We start from the raw sequence: 24749 nt of genomic DNA, 5'->3' as shown, positions 1-24749 counted from the left end.
GCTGTCCCTATTCACCCCGTTTTACGGGTGAATAGGGACAGTCACTAATACAAAAAAATAATAATCAAGAAATAGGGACAGTTTGGAGAAACTTTTATCCCATATTTTTTTTCATTGGCACCATGGTTTATATTATGGGTGCATATTATGTGCATCCATCTGAGCTATCAATTTAGCAATAAGTTGGAAACTCAGGATTGTTTCTTGATTATTATTTTTTTGTATTAGTGACTGTCCCTATTCGCCCGTAAAACGGGGTGAATAGGGACAGCCATAAAAATCCTATTTATTCCTATTTAACCCATATATGGGGTTAATAGGGACTATAAGTTGCTTTTTAAAAAAACAAGAGAACACTTTCAACCCAAATATCAACAAATCAGTCTGGTTATCAATTTTCAGCGAAAAAAGTTTCCGAACTTTTTTTCAGTTTGTGTCCCTATTCACCTTGCTGTCCCTATTCACCCCATTTTATGGCATAAGAAAAGGTACAGGACAGGTGCAGTACCTGGTTATCTTTGGTGTCTTGCATGCTCAGTACATGTGCCGACTCAACAGCCTGTGCTATGGTGAGTCTCCCAGCTTTGACCTGCTCAAAAAGCTGCAGCTGCTCTTCATTGCTTAACTAAGGGAAGAAAGAATGAGGTGTCTCTACAGGCCAGTACTATAGTTATATTCTTCGCAAAGTGGGAATGAATCAAGGTCTAAAAACCTGGACTCTGTGTCCAAAATTTCGTCCAAAGTCAGGAAAAAAGGGATGCTCAACTTGAGTCTTAAAGCTATGAGGAAAACAGTGAAAGGAAGGAAGTGTTGAGGGAAATGTATATAAGATGGGAGTCAAAGAGGAAGTGGCAAATTATTTTTTAACTGAGATGGGCAGTCAGATTTAAGCAAAACAAAAACAGAGGAATAAACATTGATGTACCTTCAACATGGTGATGATATTTGGACTGATAGTTTTTGCATTTCCATTCTTGTCGATGTAAATAATACGCTCTGCCTTTTGTACAAATGATTTTCCATCTCAACTTCAACAACTCCACTATATTTTTTTGTATTAGTGACTGTATTAGTGATTTTGTATTAGTGAATATATAAGATGGCCATCTTAGAAATATTGTTGGAATATTCATACTGAGCTTTGAAGTATTGTGTTGTTGATGATTCTACTCAGGGGTGAATATATTGTTGATTGATCCGGATCCTTGGTGTGGTTTCCTTATTGATTTGGATTGTTTCCTTCGTTGGTCTACTGGAGGGTTTACTTAGTATTGATTGCGTTGCGAAAGCGTATAAATCATATATCTTTCTGGCGGGGTTCCTCTCAAGGTCCGGGGGTCACCGAGACCAGGTGGTCACAGGGAGGACCACGTAACAGAATTGGCAAAATGTCAAACTAAAATGAGGCCGAATACAAGGCCTGAGCAAACTATTTGGACATCATTCTTGAAATTATACTCACCTTGTAGAACAGAGGTCAAAAAGCCAGTGAACAATGGAACAAAGGAGAGGGAGAAATGTAGGAAGTAGACCCCATGATCTTCCCCTTTTCAAAAAGTAGATTTTTTTACTTCCTCAAAAACTCAGACTTTCTCTCTTCACTTTTCTATCAATGCCATTCCTTTATTTAAGGCATGGCCTCTACGAGGACTATATAGTCCTTGACTGGCGCCTTAAACATTAAAAAGGACACCAGTGCAGAGAGACATTAAATTAACGTTTTTCACATCCCTCATATCAACATCACAGTATTTATATAATTTTTGATACTTGATATATATGTTCGCCAATAAGTACCGGTAGTCAACAACAACAACAACAACAACAACAGGCATTTTAAGGCCATTTTCCCTGCAAGAGTGAGGGTTAGCCTTGCGGTCCCCATGACAATCTTCTCCATTTTGCCCTATATTCTGCATCTCTCCTTGTTAACCCCCTTGCCCGCATTTCTTCTTCGACCATCTTTAGCCAAGTCTTTCTCGGTCTTCCCAGTCCTCTACTTCCTTCTACATTCATTTCCATCACTCTTCTCAACCAGTCACTTTCATCCTTCCTCAACACATGACCAAACCATCTCAAACTGTTTCTCTTCACAGCATCCATCACAGGCTCTATTCCCATCATCTTTCGCAATTCATCATTTGTCTTCCTCTCTCTCAACGATACTCCACACATCCACCGAACCATTCGCATTTCCACCCTTTCCAGCCTTCGTTGCTGCTCTACGTTCATTACCCATGTCTCACTCCCATAAATCATAACACTTCTCACACATGCAGCATACACCTTTCCCTTCAGCTTCAACGACACTCCCCTCCTCGTCAGCACGCCACTCAGTTCCCGAAACTTCTTCCATGCACATCTCACTCCAGCAACCTTTGCCGAGTCTGATCCACCTTCTCCATTCAGCATGTCTCCGAGGTAGCAAAATGTTTTCACACCTTCCAGCTTCACGCCGTCTCCAAGATCCAACTCAACATTTCCTCCATCTGCAGCTCCCTCTGTGCACACCTTACACTTGAATGTGGCTGCCACACTGGTTAATGACCCTCTCAAACCACTACATTTTTGATGAACCCACTCAGCGCACATTGTACATTGAATGGAATTCACTCCGAAACCCTTCCTGCACACAGCACATGGCCACTTCCCAGTTCTTTCCACCTCACCATATGCTTTACCACTTGCCATCACCTTCGTTTTTCCGATATTCACCTTCAGACCTTTTGTCTCCATACATTCCTTCCACTTGTTCATCTTCTCCTTCAGTCCATCCATACTTTCTGCAATCAACACAAGATCATCTGCATACAACAACTCCCATTGTAAACCCTCCTTTACGTTCCGAGCCAGCACCTCCATCACAGCTACAAATAGTAGTGGACTTAGTACCGACCCCTGATGCACTCCCACCTTCACCTCAAACTCACCACTGTTCCCATCCTTCGTCCTTACAGCTGTGCGCTCTCTTTTGTACATTGCCATCACTACTCTGATCAACCATTCCTCCACTCCTAACCTCCTCAATGCCCATGACACTACTTCACGTGGGACCCTATGGAATGCTTTCTCCAGATCAACAACCCCAAGAAACAACTTCTTCCTCTTCTCCATGTACTTCTCCTGCAACTGCCTCACAATACAAAGTGCGTCTGTCGTTCCTCTTCCTGGCATAAATCCAAACTGCATTTCGTCAATCTTCACTTTCTTCCTTATCCTCCTCTCCAACACCCTTTCCAATACCTTCATTCCATGCTCCAATAACCTTATCGCTCGTGTTACATATTTATGTGAATGTATGTGAATTACCATTCAGGTCTTTGCTTATCCATGTGTAGTATATTAAGTTGTTGTGTAGTTGTTGTGGTTGGAGGGTCAGGAGCCCTTCTGAGGGAGTGGCCGGAAACGGAAGTGACCGGAAACGGAAGAGGAAAAGACACGAGGAAAAAAGGACGAGTATTATTCTTCCTCGCCCCGCTCCGACCAAAAGGTGGGATCGAACTTGCGCTGCGTGGAAAAGCGGCGTTCCGAAGCCGGTCTGGCGAGAGGAATCACCGGGACGTGTACCTGCCCGGTGGAGACGTCAAGTTGACGTGGGGCCGTGCATCGACCCCGCGTCTGGTATCTTTCGCGGCACCGTCTAAACAGACGCGTGCGGGTCGCACGTTGGGGCCTAACGCGCCTTGCAAGCGGCGTGGGGTTTGGCTTGCTCTACCGTACCCGCTCCGCGTGGCCACGAGGGGCTGCAGCCACGGTGCCTGGTACGATACCTGCCCGGTGGAGAAACGTCCACCCGGGGTTCGTTCAACCGCCCGAGTGCGGAGACGCCGACCAGTATCTTGGTCAGGAGGGGCCCAGAGACATTGTGAGGAGCAGAGACCGAAAGGGGGTGTGAGTACTCACCGGGACACACATATATAAGATGGCCATCTTACTCATAGGGAATTGGTTGTGTCATTGAAATATTGTTGATGGTTGTGTATTGTTGATTGCTCGGGGAAAATCTCCGTGGTTGTGTCATTGAAATTGTATGGTATCATTACCATTGGAAATATATCCTTGAAAATCAGTTGTCTCCTGGGTGAAATTCATATGGATTGCGTGGCGAAAGCGCCTATATAATACAGCTTGCTGGCGGAGTTCCTCTCACGGTCTGGGGGTCACCGGACCACGTAACAGAATTGGGGGTTCGTCCGGGATTACGATTTGCGGTTTCGCAATTGGGTCTACGTCCGGGATTTAAAATTGTATAAAATAATAAAATAATAATTTTTTATTAATTAAAATTTATTAATTAATTATTAATTGGTAAAAAAAAAATTGAGAAATTGGGGTAAAGTCTTGGGTGAAGGTTAACAGGTGTTAACGATAGGCACCATGGCGTTTGTGGCACAGAACTTTGGGGTAACCCCGAGTGAGGCACAGTTCCGAGCGTTGCTAAAGTCGGACCTCTTGAAATTGGCCAAACATTTTAACTTGGAGGTCCGAACTAATTTGAGGAAGGCAGAGTTGCAGGCCACGGTGATACAATCTATGGTGGGATTAGGAACATGGGACGAGTTAGCCTGGGAGTGGCTACCCGAAGAACCAGAAGACGTTGAGCTCCGGAAACTGGAGTTGCAATTACGGAGCCAGGAACGGATTAAAGAAGAAGAAAGGAAAGCAGAAAAGGAAAGAGCAGAAGAAGAAAGGAAAGCAGAAGAGAGGAGGGAAGAGAAACAAGCGGAGGAAAGGAGAGTGGAACGAGAACTCCAGGAAAGGTTAAAAGAAGAAGAAAGGAAAGCAGAAGCGAGGAGAGAAGAGAAACAAGCAGAGGAAAGGAGAGTGGAACAAGAACTCCAGGAAAGGTTAAAAGAAGAAGAAAGGAAAGCAGAAGCGAGGAGAGAAGAGAAACAAGCAGAGGAAAGGAGAGTGGAACGAGAACTCCAGGAAAGGTTAGAAGGGAGAAAAGCAGAGGAGAGGAGAGCTGCAAGGGACCTCGAAGCAGAGGAGAGAAAAGCGGAAAGGGAATTAAAGGAACGTGACATGGAGCTTCAGCAAGAAATCAAATTCAAGGAGCTGGAGTTAATGAGAGAACGGGGAGAGGCACCACCCTTGCTGACGGGGTCGACACCTAACCAGAAAACCTGGGATGTGGGCAGACATGTGAGGCTGGTTCCACCGTTCAGTGAAAAGGAAGTCGCGAAATTTTTCCCACACTTTGAGAAAGTGGCTCGACAATTAAACTGGCCGGAGGAGGCCTGGACCATACTCGTGCAAAGTGTGCTGGTGGGGAAAGCTCAGGAAATTTATTCGGCGCTACCAATGGACCAATGTGCAGATTATGAGGTACTGAAGAAGCACATCCTCAAGGCCTATGAGTTGGTTCCGGAAGCTTACAGGCAAAAATTCAGGAATGCCAGGAAGAGGGAGAGTGAGACCCATGTGGAGTTTGCCAGAGTGAAAGAAAACATGTTTGATCGGTGGTGTGAGTCAAAAGGAGTCGGGAAAGACTTCGAGACATTGCGGGACTTGATCCTGGTGGAGGAATTCCAGCAGTGTGTCCACGAGGACATCAAAGTGTACCTGCAGGAAAAGAAGGTACCAAAGTTGTGGGACGCAGCCACCATGGCAGATGATTATGCCTTAACCCACCGAATAGGGGTCCACGAACCTAACTCCTCGCCTAGATCTCCGCAGGGGAGGTGGGGAACAGCAGGTGCGGAGAACGACCATACATGGCGGCGGCCTCGAGATGATTATGGGGACAACTATGATACCCCACCGGTTCGAAATCAGAGGGATGCGGGCCCAAGACAAACTTATAGTTCGGGGGGCCCGAGGCAGACCCCGAGTTTTTCCTCCGGGCCTACTTGCGCGTTTTGCAAGAAACCTGGACACTTGATGTCCAGTTGTTACCTCATGAAAAGGGACAACCCAGAGCGGAGTCCGACTATTACAACTCCGAATGCGATGGCTAGCGTAAGAAATCGCCATCAAAAGGGTTACCAACCATTTATTTCAGAGGGGTTTGTGTCACTGGATGGAGCCTCGACTAACCGGAGACCGGTTAGGATATTGAGGGACACAGGGGCCCATCAATCTTTAATGCTTGAAGGCATTTTGCCATGGTCCGAGGAGACGGCAACGGGGGATAGTGTTCGTTTACAGGGGATCGGGGGCGGCGTTAGTGCTCCCCTTCAGGTTATCCAGTTGGAGTCCGATTTGGTGTCAGGACCGGTCACCGTCGGTTTACAAGCCACGCTTCCTGTAGAGGGTGTATCTGTGGTTATCGGGAATGATTTGGCCGGGGGTCAAGTTTAGGGTAACCTGAGGGTTGGTAAAGAGCCCAGCAGGGAAAATAACATCACACCAGCTCGGGATGGCGACCAAAGTGCCAAGTTATTTGTAGGGGGACTGAACTTCAAAACAGAGGAAGAAGTTCTGACCTCTGTCTTCAACAGATATGGGCCGCTGGTGGAAGTGCGGTTGGTAAGAGACTGGGAAACGCAACAGTCAAGAGGGTTCGGCTTTGTCACGTTTGCCAGCACAAAAGACGCCAGAGAGGCAGAGAAGAATTGGAATGGCAAGGATTTGGAGGGTCGGACCATAACAGTAGGGAAGGCATTTCGTAGGCGTCGAGAGGTCTACAGGAGAGGACAACTGGGCGGTAGTTTTGGTAGTGGCCGAGAAGGAGACCGCTATTCATGGGACTACAGGGACCAGTGGTCCCACCCTAATTATTAGGGAAGTTCTGAGAAGTTGAAGCACTGAAGGCGGCGGAGCCGCCGAGCCAAGATTCCTACACGAATTAACCGTGAACGCCGTTCCTAAAGGCGTCCATGTAGTGAACTTTCATGCACGGACTAACCGTGAACTCCACGTTCCTCAAGGCGCCCATGTAGAGAACTTTCCTGCACGGACTAACCGTGAACTCCGCGTTCCTAAAGGCATCCATGTAGTGAATACTCGGCTTGGCCTCCCGGAAAAAGTGCTATCGAGTTGCTTAACTTTGGATCTTTGATCAACCCCTTAACCTTCATTCCCAAGAAACTGACGGTCAAAGTCAGAGGGTCATGAGATGGAGTTTGATTTGGCAGGGACAATGTCGTTGTTGGTACTTAGTCCAGAGGGAGTAATCTGGAGGGGTTGTGGTGAAATTTTGGTTGCTTTATTTTTAAGTGATAACTGTGCCCGGGGGGAACGGATAATGTGGGGGGGGTTGAGTTATCTGGTTTGTTTCTCCAAATTGGCCGGCAAAGAAAGTTTTCGCTGGGTTCAAACTTTCTTTCTTGAAGGGGGGGAGTGTTACATATTTATGTGAATGTATGTGAATTACCATTCAGGTCTTTGCTTATCCGTGTGTAGTATATTAAGTTGTTGTGTAGTTGTTGTGGTTGGAGGGTCAGGAGCCCTTCTGAGGGAGTGGCCGGAAACGGAAGTGACCGGAAACGGAAGAGGAAAAGACACGAGGAAAAAAGGACGAGTATTATTCTTCCTCGCCCCGCTCCGACCAAAAGGTGGGATCGAACTTGCGCTGCGTGGAAAAGCGGCGTTCCGAAGCCGGTCTGGCGAGAGGAATTACCGGGACGTGTACCTGCCCGGTGGAGACGTCAAGTTGACGTGGGGCCGTGCATCGACCCCGCGTCTGGTATCGTTCGCGGCACCGTCTAAACAGACGCGTGCGGGTCGCACGTTGGGGCCTAACGCGCCTTGCAAGCGGCGTGGGGTTTGGCTTGCTCTACCGTACCCGCTCCGCGTGGCCACGAGGGGCTGCAGCCACGGTGCCTGGTACGATACCTGCCCGGTGGAGAAACGTCCACCCGGGGTTCGTTCAACCGCCCGAGTGCGGAGACGCCGACCAGTATCTTGGTCAGGAGGGGCCCAGAGACATTGTGAGGAGCAGAGACCGAAAGGGGGTGTGAGTACTCACCGGGACACACATATATAAGATGGCCATCTTACTCATAGGGAATTGGTTGTGTCATTGAAATATTGTTGATGGTTGTGTATTGTTGATTGCTCGGGGAAAATCTCCGTGGTTGTGTCATTGAAATTGTATGGTATCATTACCATTGGAAATATATCCTTGAAAATCAGTTGTCTCCTGGGTGAAATTCATATGGATTGCGTGGCGAAAGCGCCTATATAATACAGCTTGCTGGCGGAGTTCCTCTCACGGTCCGGGGGTCACCGAGACCAGGTATTCACCGAGGGGACCACGTAACACTCGATACGAGCCACAGTCCAGAGGGTCACCTTTCCCCTTGTATAGAGGGACGAGGGTACTCAGTTCTCAATCCAATGGAATGCGGCCTTCTTTCACCACCAGATTGCAGATCTCTGTCATTCTCTTCACACCCCAATTTCCCGCTGCCTTCCACATATCTCCCACAACTCTCGTCAGCCCTCCCGCTTTTCTACTCTTCATTGCTTTTATCGCTTCCTCAACTTCCTTCTCGGTTATCTTCTCTGCCGGTCCTAAAACTGGGTTACTCTCTATGTTGCCATCCCATTCATTCTCTGCATTCAACAGCATTTCCATATATCTCTTCCATCTTCCTTTAAATCCATCTGGGTCCACAACGATTTGTCCCACTTCATCCTTCAAGCAACTCACCCGCATCACACCACACCTCTCTTTCACTATCTGCTTTGCAATCCTGAATACCGCTGTCTGACCCTCTTCCAAATCCAAGCGTTCTCCAAACATTTTCCTACACGCCTCCTGCGCCTTTGCTGACTCTTTCTTTGCAGCCTTCTTGGCTGCCTTATAACTTTCATGCTCTGCCTTTTCTGCCCCCATACCTTCGCCTTCTGCCACCTTCGCCTTCGCCGGTCGTCAACGAATGGGAGAAATCAATAAAGGATGGGTGGAAGGAGAGGGGGAAGCACAATTAACCTGCAAGAGAAAGAGTGGGCATAAAAGTAGATTATGAGTAAGGATGAGGAGTGACCTGAGGGTTTGCGAGCTTTCCAGGAATGAAACAGAAAGGTATTGGGAGGAAAAATTATAAAAGATTGGAGTTTATAAAGTTTGAGGGAAGAAAGAAAAAGTGCGGGATGTGAGGAAAGGGGAATGAGATTTGAGACTGAATGAGTTAATGAATGAGGTAAGAAAATAATGATGTAGGGGTGATTTCAATTTTGTTCATTTCATCCTTCTATAATAGATTAAATATTACAGTAGACTGAAATAAAAGAAAAGTTATGAAAATATAATGTGGAAATAATAAGTGCCTTCAGAAAGTATTCACACCCCTTGACTTTTTTCACATTTTGTATTGTTGCAGCCTGAAATTAAAATGGATTAAATTGAATTTTTTTGTAACTGATCTACAGTCTACACATAATACTCCACAATGCAAAAAGATGCTTTTTTTTTTTTTTTTTAGAAATCTTTACAAAATAATTAAAAATGAAAAGCTGAAATGTCTTGAGTCAATAAGTATTAAACCCCTTTGCTATGACACTCCAAATTCATCTCAGGCGCATCAATTCCCTATGATCATCCTTGATATGTCTCCACAACTTAATTGGAGTCCACCTGTGGCCAATTCAATTGATTGGACATGATTTAGAAAGAAGCACACCTTTCTATATAAGGTCCCACAGTTGACAGTGCATGTCAGAGCAGAACCTCCAACATGAAGTCCAAGGAACTGAGATAGAATTGTGTGGAGGCATAGATCTGGGGAAGGGGATAAAACTATTTCTAGAGTGTTTAACGTTTCCAAGAGCACAGTGAGCTCCATCATTAGAAAATGGAAAGAATATGGAATTACTCAGACTCTTTCTAGAGCTGGCCGTCCGATCAAACTGAGCAACCAGACAAGAAGGACCTTGGGCAGTGAGGTGACCAAGACCACAATGACCACTCTGACAGAATTACAGAGTTCTTTTTCTGAGATGAGAGAACGTGCCGGAAGGATAACCGTCTCTGCAGCACTTCACAAATCTAGGCATTATGGGAAAGTGGCCAGAGGGAAGCCACTCCTGAGAAAAAGGCACATGACAGCACGCCTGGAGTTCGCAAAAAGGCACGAGAAAGACTCTGAGCATGAGGTAAAATATTCTGTCGTCTGATGAAATGAAAATAGAACTCTTTGGCCTGAATGCAAAGTGCTACGTCTGGCAGAAACCGAATACAGCTCGTCACCCATCTAACACCATCTCTTCCGTGAAGCATGGTAGTGGCCGTATCAAGTTATGGGGATGCTTTTCAGTGGCAGGAACTGGAAGACTTGTAATGATAGAGGGAACAATGAATGCAGTCAAATACAGGCAAATCCATGAGGACAACCTGCTTCAGAGTGCAAAAGACCATAGACTGCGGCAAAGATTTACGTTCCAACAGGACAATGACCCCAAGCATACAGCCAAAGCAACACTGGAATGGCTTCAGAACAAGAACGTGAAAGTCCTTGAATGGCCCAGCGAAAGTCCAGACTTGAATCCCATTGAGAATCTGTGAAAAGCCTTGAAGATTGATGTTCACCGACACTCCTCATCCAACTTGACAGAGCTTGAGCAAATCTGCAAGGAAGAATGGGAGAAACTCCCCAAATCCAGATGTGCAAATCTGATATGGACATACCCAAGAAGACTCGAAGCTGTAATCGCTGACAAAGTCGCTTCTACGAAGTAGTATTTTAATTTTTTTGTTTGTATACAGAATCGAGGCTGGTGTAAGAGCTTTGAACATGAAAACATGCACAGACATATAAACCATGCAATGAAGGGAGCGGGAGACAAGAGGGGGAGAGAGGGAAGCACACAAGCACAACAACAGAAGAGAACAGGGATGTTGGTAGATCTGTGGAAGGGGGAGGGCTGGGGGAGGAGGGAAGGGTACATGGTATAAAGCAAATGAACACTTCTAGGAATTTCAGGAAAGAAGTTGGGGATTGAAAGAGGTGGATTTGGGGTGTTTTAACAGGGGTAGAAAAGATCAAGGATTTGGATGGGGGAAGACAAGAGATGATGGTGAACAGCTGTTTTAAAGACATGTAGGGAGGAGTGGGATTGAAGGGAGTGTGGGAGTTTGTTCCAGAGGCGGGAGAAAAGAGGAATCGGTAGAAGACAGAAAGCCCACCAACCTGTGTGCGGTGAGCGAGTGAAAGGCCCTCAGAATCAGCTTCATTGTGGGAGATACCAATGATTCTGAAAGCTTTGGTTTCAACCGCGTGAAGCCGAGCTAGGTGTGAGGAAGGAGCACCAGCCCAGAGGGGAGAGCAGTATTCCATTGAGCTGCGGATGAAAGCTTTGTATGTGGCGAGGAGCTCAGAAGTGCCCAGAAAGGACTTAGCACGACGGAGGATGCCCAGTCGGCGACTGGCTTTGGAGGCCATCCTGGAAATGTGGTTTTCCCAGGAAAGATGATGGCAGGAAAGTGAGACCCAAAAGCTTGAGTGACGGAACTTGTTCAGAAAGTAGAAAGGAGGGTTGTCCAGTCGGTCTTTTCAGAAAGACAAAGTGAGATTGTGAGATTTGTCAGGATTGAAAGACATGTTCCACTTGTTTGACCAGTTTGTGATATTGTCCAGGTCTGCAGAGAGTGAGGAGGTTGCAGACTGCCGATCTGAGGGTTGAGATATGGAGCGGCAGAGAGTGGAGTCATCAGCAAAGAGATAGTGATGATTTTCCAGAGAGTCAGAGAGATCATTGAGGAAGAACAGAAAAATCACAGGGCTCAGAACACTGCCTTGGGGAACTCCAGCCTGAACAGGAAGAGGAGAAGAGAGAATTCAATTCAGGGCCACAGGTTGACTGCAACCAGAAAGCAAGTCCACAAGCCATGAGTGGAGTTTTCCATGGATACCATACGAGGAGAGTTTGATGAGCAGGGCGGGGTTCCAGACCGTATATGTCAAGATATGTCACGAGATATGTCAAGGGAGAGAGCTCTGATTTCCTGTTTGGCATTGAGGACCTCCATCCATTGTTGAGACAGCAGAAGCAGCATGTCCAGAGTAGAATGACCTGGTCTGAATCCAAATTGATGATCCGAGATCAAGCCATTGGAGAGTATTACTATTTATATTTATATATTTTAAGTATTGACTCAGGGCGTTGAATACTGATATGTTATATATTTCTTTATTTCATTTTCAATTATGTTGGAAAAAAATTATTAAAATAAAATTCCACTTTGACATTATGGGTATTATGTGTAGATCAGTGGCAAAAAAAAATCTCAATTTATCCCATTTTAAATTCAGTCTGTAACAACAAAATGTGAAAAAGCCAAGGGGTTTGAATACTTTCTGAAGGCTCAATTTCCGAAGGTTTGAATACTTTCTTTTGGGGTTGACTCAGCCTGTCATCTTTCCGATGTCGGCGAAATGAGTACCAGATAACTGGTTATAGAGAGGCATTGCATCAGCGGCAGACGCGCCCACAGAAATGATGCAACCAGCAGCCGGGTGGCTGCACACGAACCACCCACCCACCTCAGCCACCAAAGGTGGAGGTTATGTTTTCACCCCTGTCTGTCTGTCTGTTTGTCTGTCTGTCCATTTGTGAACAAGATATCTCAAAATGTTGTGGATGGATTCGGGCGAAATATTGGCAGAGATGTAGCGTATGCGACAAGGACAAAATGATTCAATTTTGGTGAAGATCCGGATTCGGATCCGGCTACTAGAATTTTTGAAGTGATTCTTCACAATTGAGAGATCGGGCGAAAAACGATACACAGCAGAATATCTAAAAAAGTTGTGGACGGATGATTTTGATTAAATGTGATTCTGTATTGTGATTTTCTGGTCTACCAAAACGTAAACTGTTCACCTGATGGAGGTATGCTCTCTACTGAGTGCTGTTCTAGTTCATCGTTGTTTCCTTCCAGAAGATATGGAAGTGAAACTTTTCTGTGGGTTTGAGGACTTTGGGTTGGGAGGGGGTTTGAAGACTTGGGGTTTGGAAGGGGGGGGGCTGAGGACTTGGGGCTGGGAGGAGGAGAGGGTTGAGGACTTGGGGTTGGGAGGGGGGGCTGTAGACTTTTTTTGTATACAGAGTCGAGGCTCGTGAAAGAGCTAACATTTATCAAACAAACAAGCAAACAAAGTATATAAAAAGGGGAGCGGTCGACAAGATGGGGAGAGAAGGGGAGGAAGCACACAAACACAACATTTGAGAGCAGGGACATCGGGAGATGTTTTTGGAGGGAGAGGGCCTGGGGGGAGGCAGGATAGGTATAAAACGCAAGGACACCAAGGACTTCCAGGAAAGAAGTCAAAAGTCACCTCAAAAAAGTGGATTTGGGGTGAAATTAGCGGGTTTTTTTGTATACAGAGTCGAGGCTCGTGAAAGAGCTAACATCCTCTCTTGACTTGACTTGGGGCTTGAGGGGGGGGTGGTCTGACAACTTGAAGAAGGAAGGGGTTGAGGTCGGATCCTTCAGGTGGGTGCCTGGAATGTCCTCACTCTAAGAGAGGATGATCACCTGTCTCTGCTGTCATCTGAGCTTCAGTGTCTGGGCATCAGTATTGCAACACTTTCTGAGGTTCGGAGACGGGATAGTTGTGAGATCATGGTAGGTGGCTACACCTATACTTCTGGACTGGTTGCTCTGATGGATACTATTTCCACAGAGTTGCTGTAGATGTGTCCAACAATGTGACCCTATGGTATTTGAGGTAACACCAGTCAACAAGCGTATTACGAGACTGAGGATTCAGCACTCTCTCGGTGTCATTTCTCTGGTCTTTGTATATGCTCTGACTGAGGCAAGTGATCTCACTGAGAAGGAGACATTCTATGCCACACTCGAGTCAGTGGTTGATCAGTGCCCCAGGCAAGAAACTATTCTAGCCTTGGAGGATATCAATGCATCGACTGGCACTGAGAGGGATAGCTATGAGACATGTGTTTGTTCCCATGGGTCTGGAACCAGAAACCAGAATAGCACAAGGTTCCTTGGCTTTGTGAGATGTCATGGACTTAGGATAGCTGCTTCGTGGCTTCAGCACCCACAGCCACATCACTGGACTCGGCACTCTAATGCTGGTGGTGTGGCAAAGGAGATTAATCATGTTCTCGTTGATGGTTGCTGGGGGTAGCTCCGGAAGTGCAGTGTTCAGTTCCTCAATACCAATCACAGGCTTGTTGTAGCAACTCTGAAGATGCGGCTCAAATCTAAGAGAATGGTATCATCCCAGTCTAAGCTGGATGTTGGCATGCTCAAGGATGCAAAGGTAGCTGAGGGGTTTGTGAACAGGTTGCGTGGGGGTCTAAGGGATCTGGGTGTTTCAAGGGATCCGAAGAGTTGTGGAGTGCCTTCAAGACTACCATCCATAATGTTGCCAGAAGGTTTCTTGGAACTGATGCTCAGATGAAGAAGAACTTTGTCTCCCAAGGGACACTGGATACCATTGACCAGTGTTGCAGAGCCAGGCGTGATGGCAGAGCTGAGCTGCTCATGGAGCTGAGGCGTAAAACTGTACATTTGTTGAGTGCAGACAAGGAGGTCCATGTGTGAGGAATCTCTGAAAATGTAGAGCATTACCTGTGGTCAAGTGAGTCTCATGAATGAGTCAATGAGTGAGAGTATTGCGTTCCTCCAAGTCTGTCCCTCGATGTAGTGTAGTTAGAGTGGAGGGCGGTGAACTCTTGACAGAGGAGTCTGAAGTAAAGGCCCATTGGACCGGTTCCTTTGAGTGGTTTTACCAGGCTGACCCACCAGCTGTTGATTTGGATGCCATGGGTGTTACTATCCCTATTGCTGACCCTCCAATCAACTGTGACCTGCCTTCATTTGTCGAAACACAGGCTGCGGTGAACCAGTTGAAAGGGGGGCACCGCTACTGGGAATTGTGGCATCCATGTTGCGCTTCTCAAGGCTCGTGGAAATGCTGCATTCATGTTGTTACATGCAGTTCTGTGCTCTGTTTGGAGCACAGGCATCATCCCAACTGACTGGAAGAGGGGCCTTGTTGCCCCTGTCTGGAAACGAAAGGGTGATTGCCAAGACTGCAACAACTACTGAGGGGCGACACTGCTCTCAGTGCCAGAAATATCTTTCCTCAGATAATTAATGATAGGGTTTGCCACCTTCTGCTTGAGTATCAGCACCCAGAGCAGTCGGGCTTTACATCAAAGAGGACAATCCTTTTCCATATCCTTGCTCTTTGAGTCCTCCCCTAACGCAGATGAGAGTTTGAGCAGGGGAAGCCTATGTTAATATCCACAAAGCATTCAACTCAATGAATTGGGGTGCACTCTGAAGGATTAATGGTCTTCGTGGGGTGCCACCAAAGCTGATTGATCTAATATCTGAACTATATTCTGGTACTGAGAGTACTGTGAGGTGCGGTGGCTACATCTTTGACTTATTTCCAGTTGCCACTGGAGTTCGTCAGGGGTATGTACTAACCCCCACTCTTTTCAACACTTGTATGAACGAGATGCTCGGGAGGATATTGGAAAGACCTAGCTACGGTGCATCATTTGGGAGGGTCAAGACCTCTGATCTTGATTTTTCAGATGATGAAGTCATCTTCGTGGAGAATCTGTACATCATTATGGAGGCCTCCAAGGTGCTGAATGAGGAGTCAAGCCACTTGGATTATGGGTCTCCTGGGTCAAGACTAAGATCCAGGCTTTCAATGACATCTTGAATCCTGCTATCCCATCTGTACCTGTCTGGGGCAAGGATGTTGAGGTCACAGAAAGAATCACTTACCTTGGCAGTGACATTCATGCCGAGCACCTCATGTTGTGACTGAGACGTTAATAGATATCTGTTTCTGGCCTGGGGAGTCATGGATTCACTGGACCATGGAGTGTGGTGCTGTCGGTACCAATGAAGGATGACGGAAGTCTGAGCCTTTAGGTCCTTGATGCTTCCACAGTCTTGCTCTATGGATGTGAGACTTGGAATATGACCAAGGATCTGTGACAAACACTTAACTCCTTTGGTACCAGATCTCTTCAGATAATCCTTGGCTATCAATGGTCAGACTTTGTGTCGAACAAGCATTTGCTGAGAGAGAATCAGATGAAATTTGTTACCTTATAGCCTGTGAGCATCAGCTGCTGCTGTATGGACATGTGTCTCATTTTCCTAACGCTGATCCTGCTCACCAGATTATCTCAGTGGGAGCCTTATGAGCAGAGGAGGCCAATGAGCTGACAACGTGCCTCATGGTTGCATCGATCAGGTTGAGCGATATCTCAAGGATATGGGGATGGGCCATGCATCTGCCTTGGGAATGGCCAGACGGAGACCCCTGGAGTGCTGGCGGAAAATGGATGTGGCAACGCGCTGCTCCAGTGCATGCTCCCATACCTGACGTGACAAAGAGTTGGAGTGAATCGGAGTGGGAGGAGGAGGGTGGGGAGAGAAGCAACAGAGTTGGGGAAGGGGGTTTGAGAATTTGGGGGTAGTGTTATAGACTTGGGGTTGGGAGGGGACTTGTGGAGTTGGTTTTGGGGGGGGGGGGGGTGGAAGAGTGGGTTGAGGACTTAAAGAAGAAAGGGGGTAGGAGAGGACAGAAAGTTGTGGTTGGGAGGAGTGCAGAGAGGGGACAAAGGGCTGGGAGAGGGGATTTAAGGACTTGGTGTGGGAATGGGGTTTGAAGAGTTTGAGTTGAGGACTTGGGGTTGTGAGGGGGGGAAGAGGTTGAAAGCTTGAAGTCAGGTTTTGCATTACGTGGAATTTCTGTGGGTCACTGCTATTATGCTGCCAAAGGACATTCCATGTAAACTTCCTAAATATTCCACACTCTATTGAGAACAAATTCCCTACCAACATCCCAGTGGATCCAGGTTATCTGCTAGACTTATATACTCTATAAGTACAGTATTCACTGTGGGTTCCTTCCAGAAGATATCAAAGTTAAACTTTTCTGGGTCAACAATTAATACCGTTAGAATGAGGGTCTCTCATTTTGGGGTCTGTGCGTCAAGGGGTCCACAACTTGGGCAAAAAGTAGGTTGAAAACCACTCCATTAAATGATAAACAGGTAAATCATGGGTAAGTATTGTTAAGTTCGTAGGGGGTAGACAATGAATACCTTAGAACCAGGTAGAATGTATAGATTAGTGTGCTCCGTTTGTCATGAAGAAGAAGAACCAACCCATGTAATAAGTAGGGAATTTGTATTTGACTGGACTGTCGGGTTAAGCTTGTATCTTCGTCTCCATCACGAGGGGTGGGGCTTGTTAATTAGCTCAGGGACTATGGGTAAATTAATCCAGGTTGTGTGTAAATACATTTGTAATCTATACCTTCGTTCCTTATGACACCGCACTAGACATGAGCCAAAATCGCCCATTAAACGACACTAATTAATAATAAAACTAACCGGAAACTCAGATCAAACAATACCGCTGGCGCCGCAGCCGCTACATCACCACAAGGACAGGCAGGCCGAGAGCCATGCCCAGAAGAGCGGTGATTGGGCGGGGGGAGTTGATTGGCACAAGCCCGGTTAAGATGGGACTTGCTGATAGGAGCATAGATGGACTACAAAGAGGTGGCACACGCTGATTGGCGGGGAGGGCACGGTGACATCAGAGCAGCGTGTACAAGTTAGTTGGAGCGGCGGACATTTTCCCTTCTCGTTCTGGAAGTCATAGTGAACAGTTGTGCATTTTTCCTTCTCGGTTTGGGGTCTGGTGATGGATGGTTGTGTGCCGGCATATTCTCTTCCTTCCCTCTTGCTCGCTCTTGCCTTCTCTCGTTGTGAAGGCTTCATCGTGAGCGGCCTTGTTGGGACATCTTGCTGGTGGTTGTGTGGAGGAAGAGCCACGGCCCGGGAACTGCGGTTTTCCGTGCAGAGGACGGGTGGATGAGCACGGTGTGGAAGAGCGGGCTGCACGCCTGCCGTTCGCTTCGCACGTAAAACCTGTTTCGTGCCAACGAGCGCAGCCTAGTGAACGACGGTGAGTGAGGCCTTTTTTCCCGCCAACACTAGAGCTGCGTCCGGACTGCACGCTCGGGGGGGGGGGGGGGCTGGACGATCCTGACGAGATTTTGGAGATGCTCAGAGTTAAGGGCACACAGACGCATATTTATTTTCAGTTATCTTTCCCTTTCGTCTGTCTTTGGGTCTGTTTGTGGGGACGTCCCGGTTAGGAATTTTGTTTTATCGTGCATTATTTTGTGACCGGTATTTTCTTTAATAAACCTGTTTTTTTTTTTGTTTTGTACATTTTAAACTCGTTTCATTTGAGTTATTTATTGTAGGTTCAGTGACTGCCGGTGGAACCTGTTGGCTTAAGCTCGTCAGCTTCTCCCCTCCCCCCTTACCTCCACGTGGATACTCCGCTATATTTTTGAACTGAACGCCTCGGAGTAACAGCTCGTTTGGTCATCCGTGCTACCCTACAGTGTTCACCAAGGGTAGTCACACGACGGTATGAAATAAACCTCACCTGGAATCGTCGCTGCTCCTGCTCCGGTTTCATTGTGAAGAAAAAATAAGACCAAAGTGTTTCCTGCAAACTTTCCTCGATCGTTTGCTTAATCACTCAAGGGCCTCCTGAAACGAGAGGTGCATCACTGTCCCAATTCTGTAATTCATAAATCATGATAAAGACTCGGTGGTGAATTATAAACCAGGTTTGATGCTGAATTATAAACCAGACTCGATGGTGAATTATAAACCAGACTCGATGGTGAATTATAAACCAGACTTGATGGTGAATTATAAACCAGATTTGATGCTGAATTATAAACCAGACTCGATGGTGAAATATAAACCAGACTCGATGGTGAATTAGAAACCAAATTTGATGGTGGATTTTAAACCAGATTAGGTGATGTAAATGGTTGGAGAGTCAACTCTGAGTCTGGGAGTTGGTGGTTCGATCCCTGGCTGAGTTTGAACCCTATCCAAAGACTTTATAATTACAAGCAGAGTAAAGCAGAGTACAAGCAGAGTAAATTACAAGCAGCCCTATGGCTGATCTTGTCCTAAACATGCAACACTGTTCTTCTGACACCTTCCTTTATTGGCCGGTGTACAGGCAACTGACAGCAACCCTAATCGCTTCTGAATAAAACCCAGTGTTAGGTGCATGAAGTAATACCATCTCTACCTGGAGGCGGCACTGCACGATAGACATTTACAGAGAGAAGTGCTCTCCTCTCCTTCCTCTTCCCAACTCCCCCCTTCCCCTATTAATGGACCACCGGCAAAGATAAAAACACCCCTCGACACTAATTGGGTTCTTGCTGATCCTATGTAGCAAGTCTGGATGCAACCAGGCCAGAACTGTAAGATGAGTAGCACGAAAAACAAACACACAATCATTGGTTCGTGAATTATAGTAAGGATACATGCTGCTTCCTTGCTTGATATTTGGCATTTAAAAAGGATAGAACATGGACAAACAACCAGAGGTTGACAACCAACCTTCCCATCTACTTTCTACATTCCGCAAACCCTCCAATCTACTTTCTCAACAACTGCTTCAAGGAGGTCCAGTCACTCAACTCTTGGGTCTCACTCTCAGCCATGATCTCTCTTAGACAAGCCACATTTCAAAGTTGGTCTCCGTTGCCAGATGCCCATTGGGCATCCTCAGTCAGGCAAAGTCCTTCCTTGGCACACCTGAGCTCCTATCCACCTAAAAGGCCTTCATCCGCAGCTTCATTGAGTACTACTCTCCGATCTATGCTGGCTCCCCTGCCTCACATCTTACTTAGCTTGCTGCCATGGAAAACAAGACTTTAAAGATCATTGGAATCTTTCGCAATGAAGCTGAGTCTATTGGCCCATCACTTCGCCATCGCCAATGGGTGGGTGATCTCTCTGTCTTCTTCTGCCTCATTTCTGGTCTTTCACCCTCTGTCCTCTCTGTGCGGTGTCCTTCTCCGCCCCCCCCCTCCTAAACCACCCCCACAAATATCTGCAGGATGCACGCGGTCCACCAACAACCCCCTTCTCGTGAAACTGCCTAAATCCATACAAACTGCTCACCTGCACTCATTTATTCCTCTATTTTCCAGCCTGTGGAACCACTTTCCACACTCTCTTCGATGTCATTTTTCTCCGGGTCTTCAAGACAGCTGTTCACCACCACCTCAAGTAATCTCCCAAAGCCATGACCTTTTCTCTACATGTTAAATCACGTCTCACTCCTCCAAAAACTTTGCTTATGTATCTATATTGTCCACTCTTTGCGTTCTCCCCTACTCCTCATCATTAACTGCATTCCTTGTTTGTCTGTCTCCATCTACCTTCTCCTTCTGCCCTGCTATCGGGTTTTCCCTCTTTCTCTTACTGTTGCCTTTCCAGCTTGGGATCAGAGGATCCTGGGTTTGAATCCCAGTCGATCGCTGAATTAACACTAGGGGGGTTGAGTCAGCCTGTCATCCTTCTGAGGTCGGCAAATCGAGTACCAGTTCACTGGTAATTCCCTGTGTGTCGCAAGAGGTGACTAACAGGGTTGGTGGCAGGAAGGACATCCGGCCATAAAACATTGCTTCAAAAAGGGGACCACAGTGCCTGAAAAAGGCCAACCCCCGCTCTGCTGGGAAAAATGGCCTCCAAAGGTGGTTCCTCTCTTACTGTTGCCTTTATGTTGTGTACTGATCTGTAGTGTCCTAGCTCTTCCATGAGGGCTTGTAGACCACGTACTGTATTTTAAAAAACAAAAATAAAAAAACATCATGCGTCTAAATCTAAATTAGATGCATGATGTTTTATCTCGTCTAAATTATCTTGTGTTGAAGTTCCTTGAGAAAAAAACATCACATTATATTATCATGAATGACAGACGAGATAAATAAGAACAGGATCTCATACGTCAGAGAAAGCGCCCGGGAAATGAAGTTCCAGATAGAACAATGAAGTCACAGCAAGCTAGAGAAATGAAGTTCAGGATATGAGTAGACTTTCACACCAACACTAAACTTTAGAGGACAAGATGGAGAATTAAAGAAGCTGGGTTTTTTCCGACTCTGCTTCCACACTCTTCCTGAAATTGGGGGGAAGATTGGGAGGAGGTGGCTATATATGATATTTATAAGACATATATTATATATTTATTTATAGTATACTATATATATATATATATATATATATATATATATATATATATATATATATATATATATATATATATATAAAGGCCTACATGTGTATATATACTATCTATAATTCCATTAATCTCTGTGTGTATGTGTGTTTGTATGTGTGTATGTGTGTATGTGTGTATGTGTGTATGTTTGTCTGTGACCGCTGTTTCTCGACAACTACCGGTCCGATATACTTTAAACTTGCCAGGTATATTGCTGGGGACCCGAGGATGTGCCTTTTCAAGGTTTCATATTAATCGGAGAAGTAGTTACCGAGCTATGGCGATTTCTTTACCAAACACTGCAAGCCGTTCGCTTTGGACCAAACCATTGCATGTAAATAGAGGGGGGGGGTTCTGTGGTCGTTGCGAATGGACCAAACCATTCATGTAAATAGAGGGGGGGGGGGGTTCTGTGGTCGTTACTGCCACGTGGTTTCAAAGTTTTTTTTTGTTGTTGTTGTTTGCACGCATGTTTTTTTGCACCCACGTACGGGCACGCCCTAGGATGTTTACACACACACACCCCTACACAAATTTTTTTTTTTTTTTTTTTTTGGCAAGGAACGGGCACCCACGTACGGGCACGTCCTAGCTTATATATAGTACGGGCATGCCCTAGTATATATAATCGGAAGAAATTAAATAAGTAATGGACGTAGCTCCAAGACCATCGATCTTTAATTTTCAGACAAGCTTTCGGCCAACAACGGCCTTCTTCTTCTTAGTCTACAAGAACAGCAGGAATGTATATAAGTCATTGGTGTATGATGTTAATATATGAATAAAATACATACAAAAAGAAGACATATCGTTAACGCTCACTCACCTTCCTCGATTTAAACGAAAGTGAGCTTACGTTACATTTGGAACTGCACACGCGCACATATATAAACACATACAAGCACATATTCATATACCTACTCTTTATATTTATATAAATACACTACCTACATTTGTTAACTACATATATGAAGGTGAAAGCGTTGTAAAGGAAGGTTAAAGTGTTCTGAGCCATTTCCACTGACACCTGAGCTGCTGTGTAACACATGGCAGTGATCGTACAATGGAGAAATATGTGATCGTGGTTGTGAAAGTACAAAGTTGTAAAACAAGTTACTCATTTGAATTTTAATCTCTTCAAGAATCTGTCTATGATCAGATAACCATATTATGAATAGTTCGTGTTCACAAAAAAAAAGATTTCAAAATTGAGATATTTGCTGAAAATAAATAAATAAATAATTAACAACTTCGTCAAACTTTAAGTCTGATGAACAATAAATAATAAAATTACTTTTCATTTGAAGTATCTCCAGCAATTATATAATGCATTTTCCATGTTGGTTTTGACAGAAAGTTGATTAAGTAGATGAAGCTGATTAACAGTAAGTACGTTTACGATTACACAAGATATATATATATATATATATATATAAATAAATATCTCCATCAAAATCCGATTTCATAATTACGATCGATGTTAAAATACCTTGTTCGGAAGAGTCGTCCAAGTCCAGAGGCTTGCGCAGCACCGACGCACTCCACTGTGGACCCGGGTGGTTTGAGCAAGTTTGCGGAAGGAAAGTTCCTCCCACCCAAGTAAAGAATGCCTATCGAATGGAAAACGAGGAAGTCCCTTGGAGAAACGAAACTTGGTTGCACGTGTTTCCTGGGAATGCTTATCGTTAAACCACAACAACAATCATATGACAATGCCTGAAGTCGCACTGTCCCCGTATGATCCCCAAAAATGCACATCTGGACACCAGCTTCGCAACTTGAGCGTTTTGCATGACACCTGGTCCAAAAATCACTTAAACCTTTGACAACGTTTGTTCCAAAATACCTGTAAATGGCTGAACGAGGTGAAATACAGTATTTTCATCATGTTATATTTTTATGAAGTTTATTTTATCTAGCTGGGTCATTTATAAAATGTGGTGCATGAGCTGAACAGGGTAATGCTCATAAGTAACCTTATCGTCTGGAATATACTCAGACAGGAGTTACAGAAAACATATGAGCTTTGGGAATTTGATGCATTCATTTTGTGTGTAATTTATCATGGAGTTTGGATGGGAAAGAAATGGCCACCCATTCAAATAGGTGGCTTCTGATGAAATTGCCAAAATCAAGACTTTCTGCTCACCTTCACTCTTTCATTCCTCTTTTCTCCCGCCTCTGGAACAAACTCCCTCACTCTCTTCAATCCCTCTCCTCCCTCCAGGTCTTTAAAACAGCTGTTCACCACCATCTCTTGTCTTCCCCCATCCAAAACCTTGACCTTTTATACCCCAATTAAAACACCCCAAATCCGCCTCTTTCAATCCCCAACTTCTTTCCTGAAATTCCTCGTAGTATTCATTTGCTTTATACTGTGTACCCCTCCCTCCTCCCCAGCCTTCCCCCTTCCACAGATCTACCGACGTCCTTGTTCTCTTCTGTTGTGCTTGTGTGCTTCCCTCTCTCTCCCCCTCTTGTCTCCCGCTCCCTTCATTGTATGTTGTATGTGTCTGTGCATGTTTTCATGTTCAATGTGTTAGCTCTTACACGAGCCTCGATCCAGTATCCCCCCCCCCCCCCCCCCCAAAAGTGTACAAAACGATACGCTCAAAAACTACTACAAGGTGAGTTCATAAGCTTTTTAAAATGATACATTTTATTCTCGAATGTTTTCATAATTAATAATGAAAAAGACGCTAGAATACGTGGCTAGTTTACCAAATCAAGATCGATCGCATAATCTCACATTTCTTCATCCACAGATTTGCTGATAAATGTCATCCTGCCCAGCACAATAATGGCTGTAGCCATTACAATGATTCCAGAGGAAGGAAGCAAAATTCTCTTTTGGGTATTGTACCTGTACAGGATAAATAAATAATAAATAAATAAAAAACAAGATTGACCGAACTGTGGTCACAACCTGTGACAAAATTCAGTGAGGGGCCAATTGGGAAACACATTAATGTGCTAAAAACATTAAGTCGACACCTGTCATCCATGTCACCTCTCCACGGTTATATCAGAATGAGCTGACTTGTCACATCGTCATGGATCGTTTAATCCCATTATGAGGTTAAACACGTTAAAAAATGACATAATGCTATTTTTTTTAGTAACCTGCACAACATAACGCTTTATTACATAACATAACGTCATGCTTGATTATCGTGTGTTCTGATGTACCATGCATTCTGAGGGGTACCATGCATACCATGCTTCGTTAAACCTACTATTATTACCTTCGCAAAAGCGGAAGGTTATGTTTTGATCGCTGTGTATTTATTTGTATGTCTGTGTGTGTGTGTGTATGTTATTCGCATAACTCAAAAAGTATTCAACCGAATTGCATGAAATTTGGTGGGATGATTGGTTATTATACGGGACACATTTGATTAGATTTTGGGAGCAATCGGGTCAAAGGTCAAGGTCAAGGTCACGAAAAGGTCAAAATCGTATTTTTGTTGTTCTGTTCCCTACACTCCCATGCCAAGTACAGAACAGTAGCTGCGGCGAAGGTATGCGCTCTACCGAGTGCCCGTTCTAGTTCGACATGTGATTAGATTTTTCAGGGTTCCTCTTCGTGAATACCACTCACCCCAAACAAAGCCAATGTAAATCTTGTGCAACAAACCCGAGCAGTGTATAATAAGCAGAGGCCTACAGGCCTAATGTGTTAGGCACACCAGAAAACCAAGATGGCGGCCATATCATTTTGTCTCAGTGCTATGGT

At 45.3% G+C, this 24749-nt stretch overlaps 1 protein-coding gene across 3 annotated transcripts in view; it reads right to left on the bottom strand.

Annotated features, from left to right (window-relative positions):
• The window catches only part of LOC137429693 (uncharacterized), a 63613-nt gene extending 40995 nt beyond the window's left edge, over positions 1 to 22618 (bottom strand). For all 3 annotated transcript variants that reach the window (XM_068119837.2, XM_068119838.2, XM_068119835.2), the window contains exons 1-3: positions 22503 to 22618; positions 18362 to 18468; positions 509 to 625 (exon numbers count right to left, since the gene is read on the bottom strand). In XM_068119837.2, coding sequence (XP_067975938.2) covers positions 509 to 625; positions 18362 to 18394 — 150 coding nt within the window. In that variant the 5' untranslated portion in view covers positions 18395 to 18468; positions 22503 to 22618. The remainder of the gene's footprint in view (positions 1 to 508; positions 626 to 18361; positions 18469 to 22502) is intronic.
• Positions 22619 to 24749: the final 2131 nt, after the last annotated feature.

This window comes from Myxine glutinosa, chromosome 6 (assembly GCF_964187855.1).
Source record: "Myxine glutinosa chromosome 6, kmMyxGlut1.1, whole genome shotgun sequence".
Taxonomy (NCBI): domain Eukaryota; kingdom Metazoa; phylum Chordata; class Myxini; order Myxiniformes; family Myxinidae; genus Myxine; species Myxine glutinosa.
The sequence above is the reverse complement of the archived record's forward strand: the minus strand, read 5'-3'. Positions and strand labels throughout refer to the sequence as shown.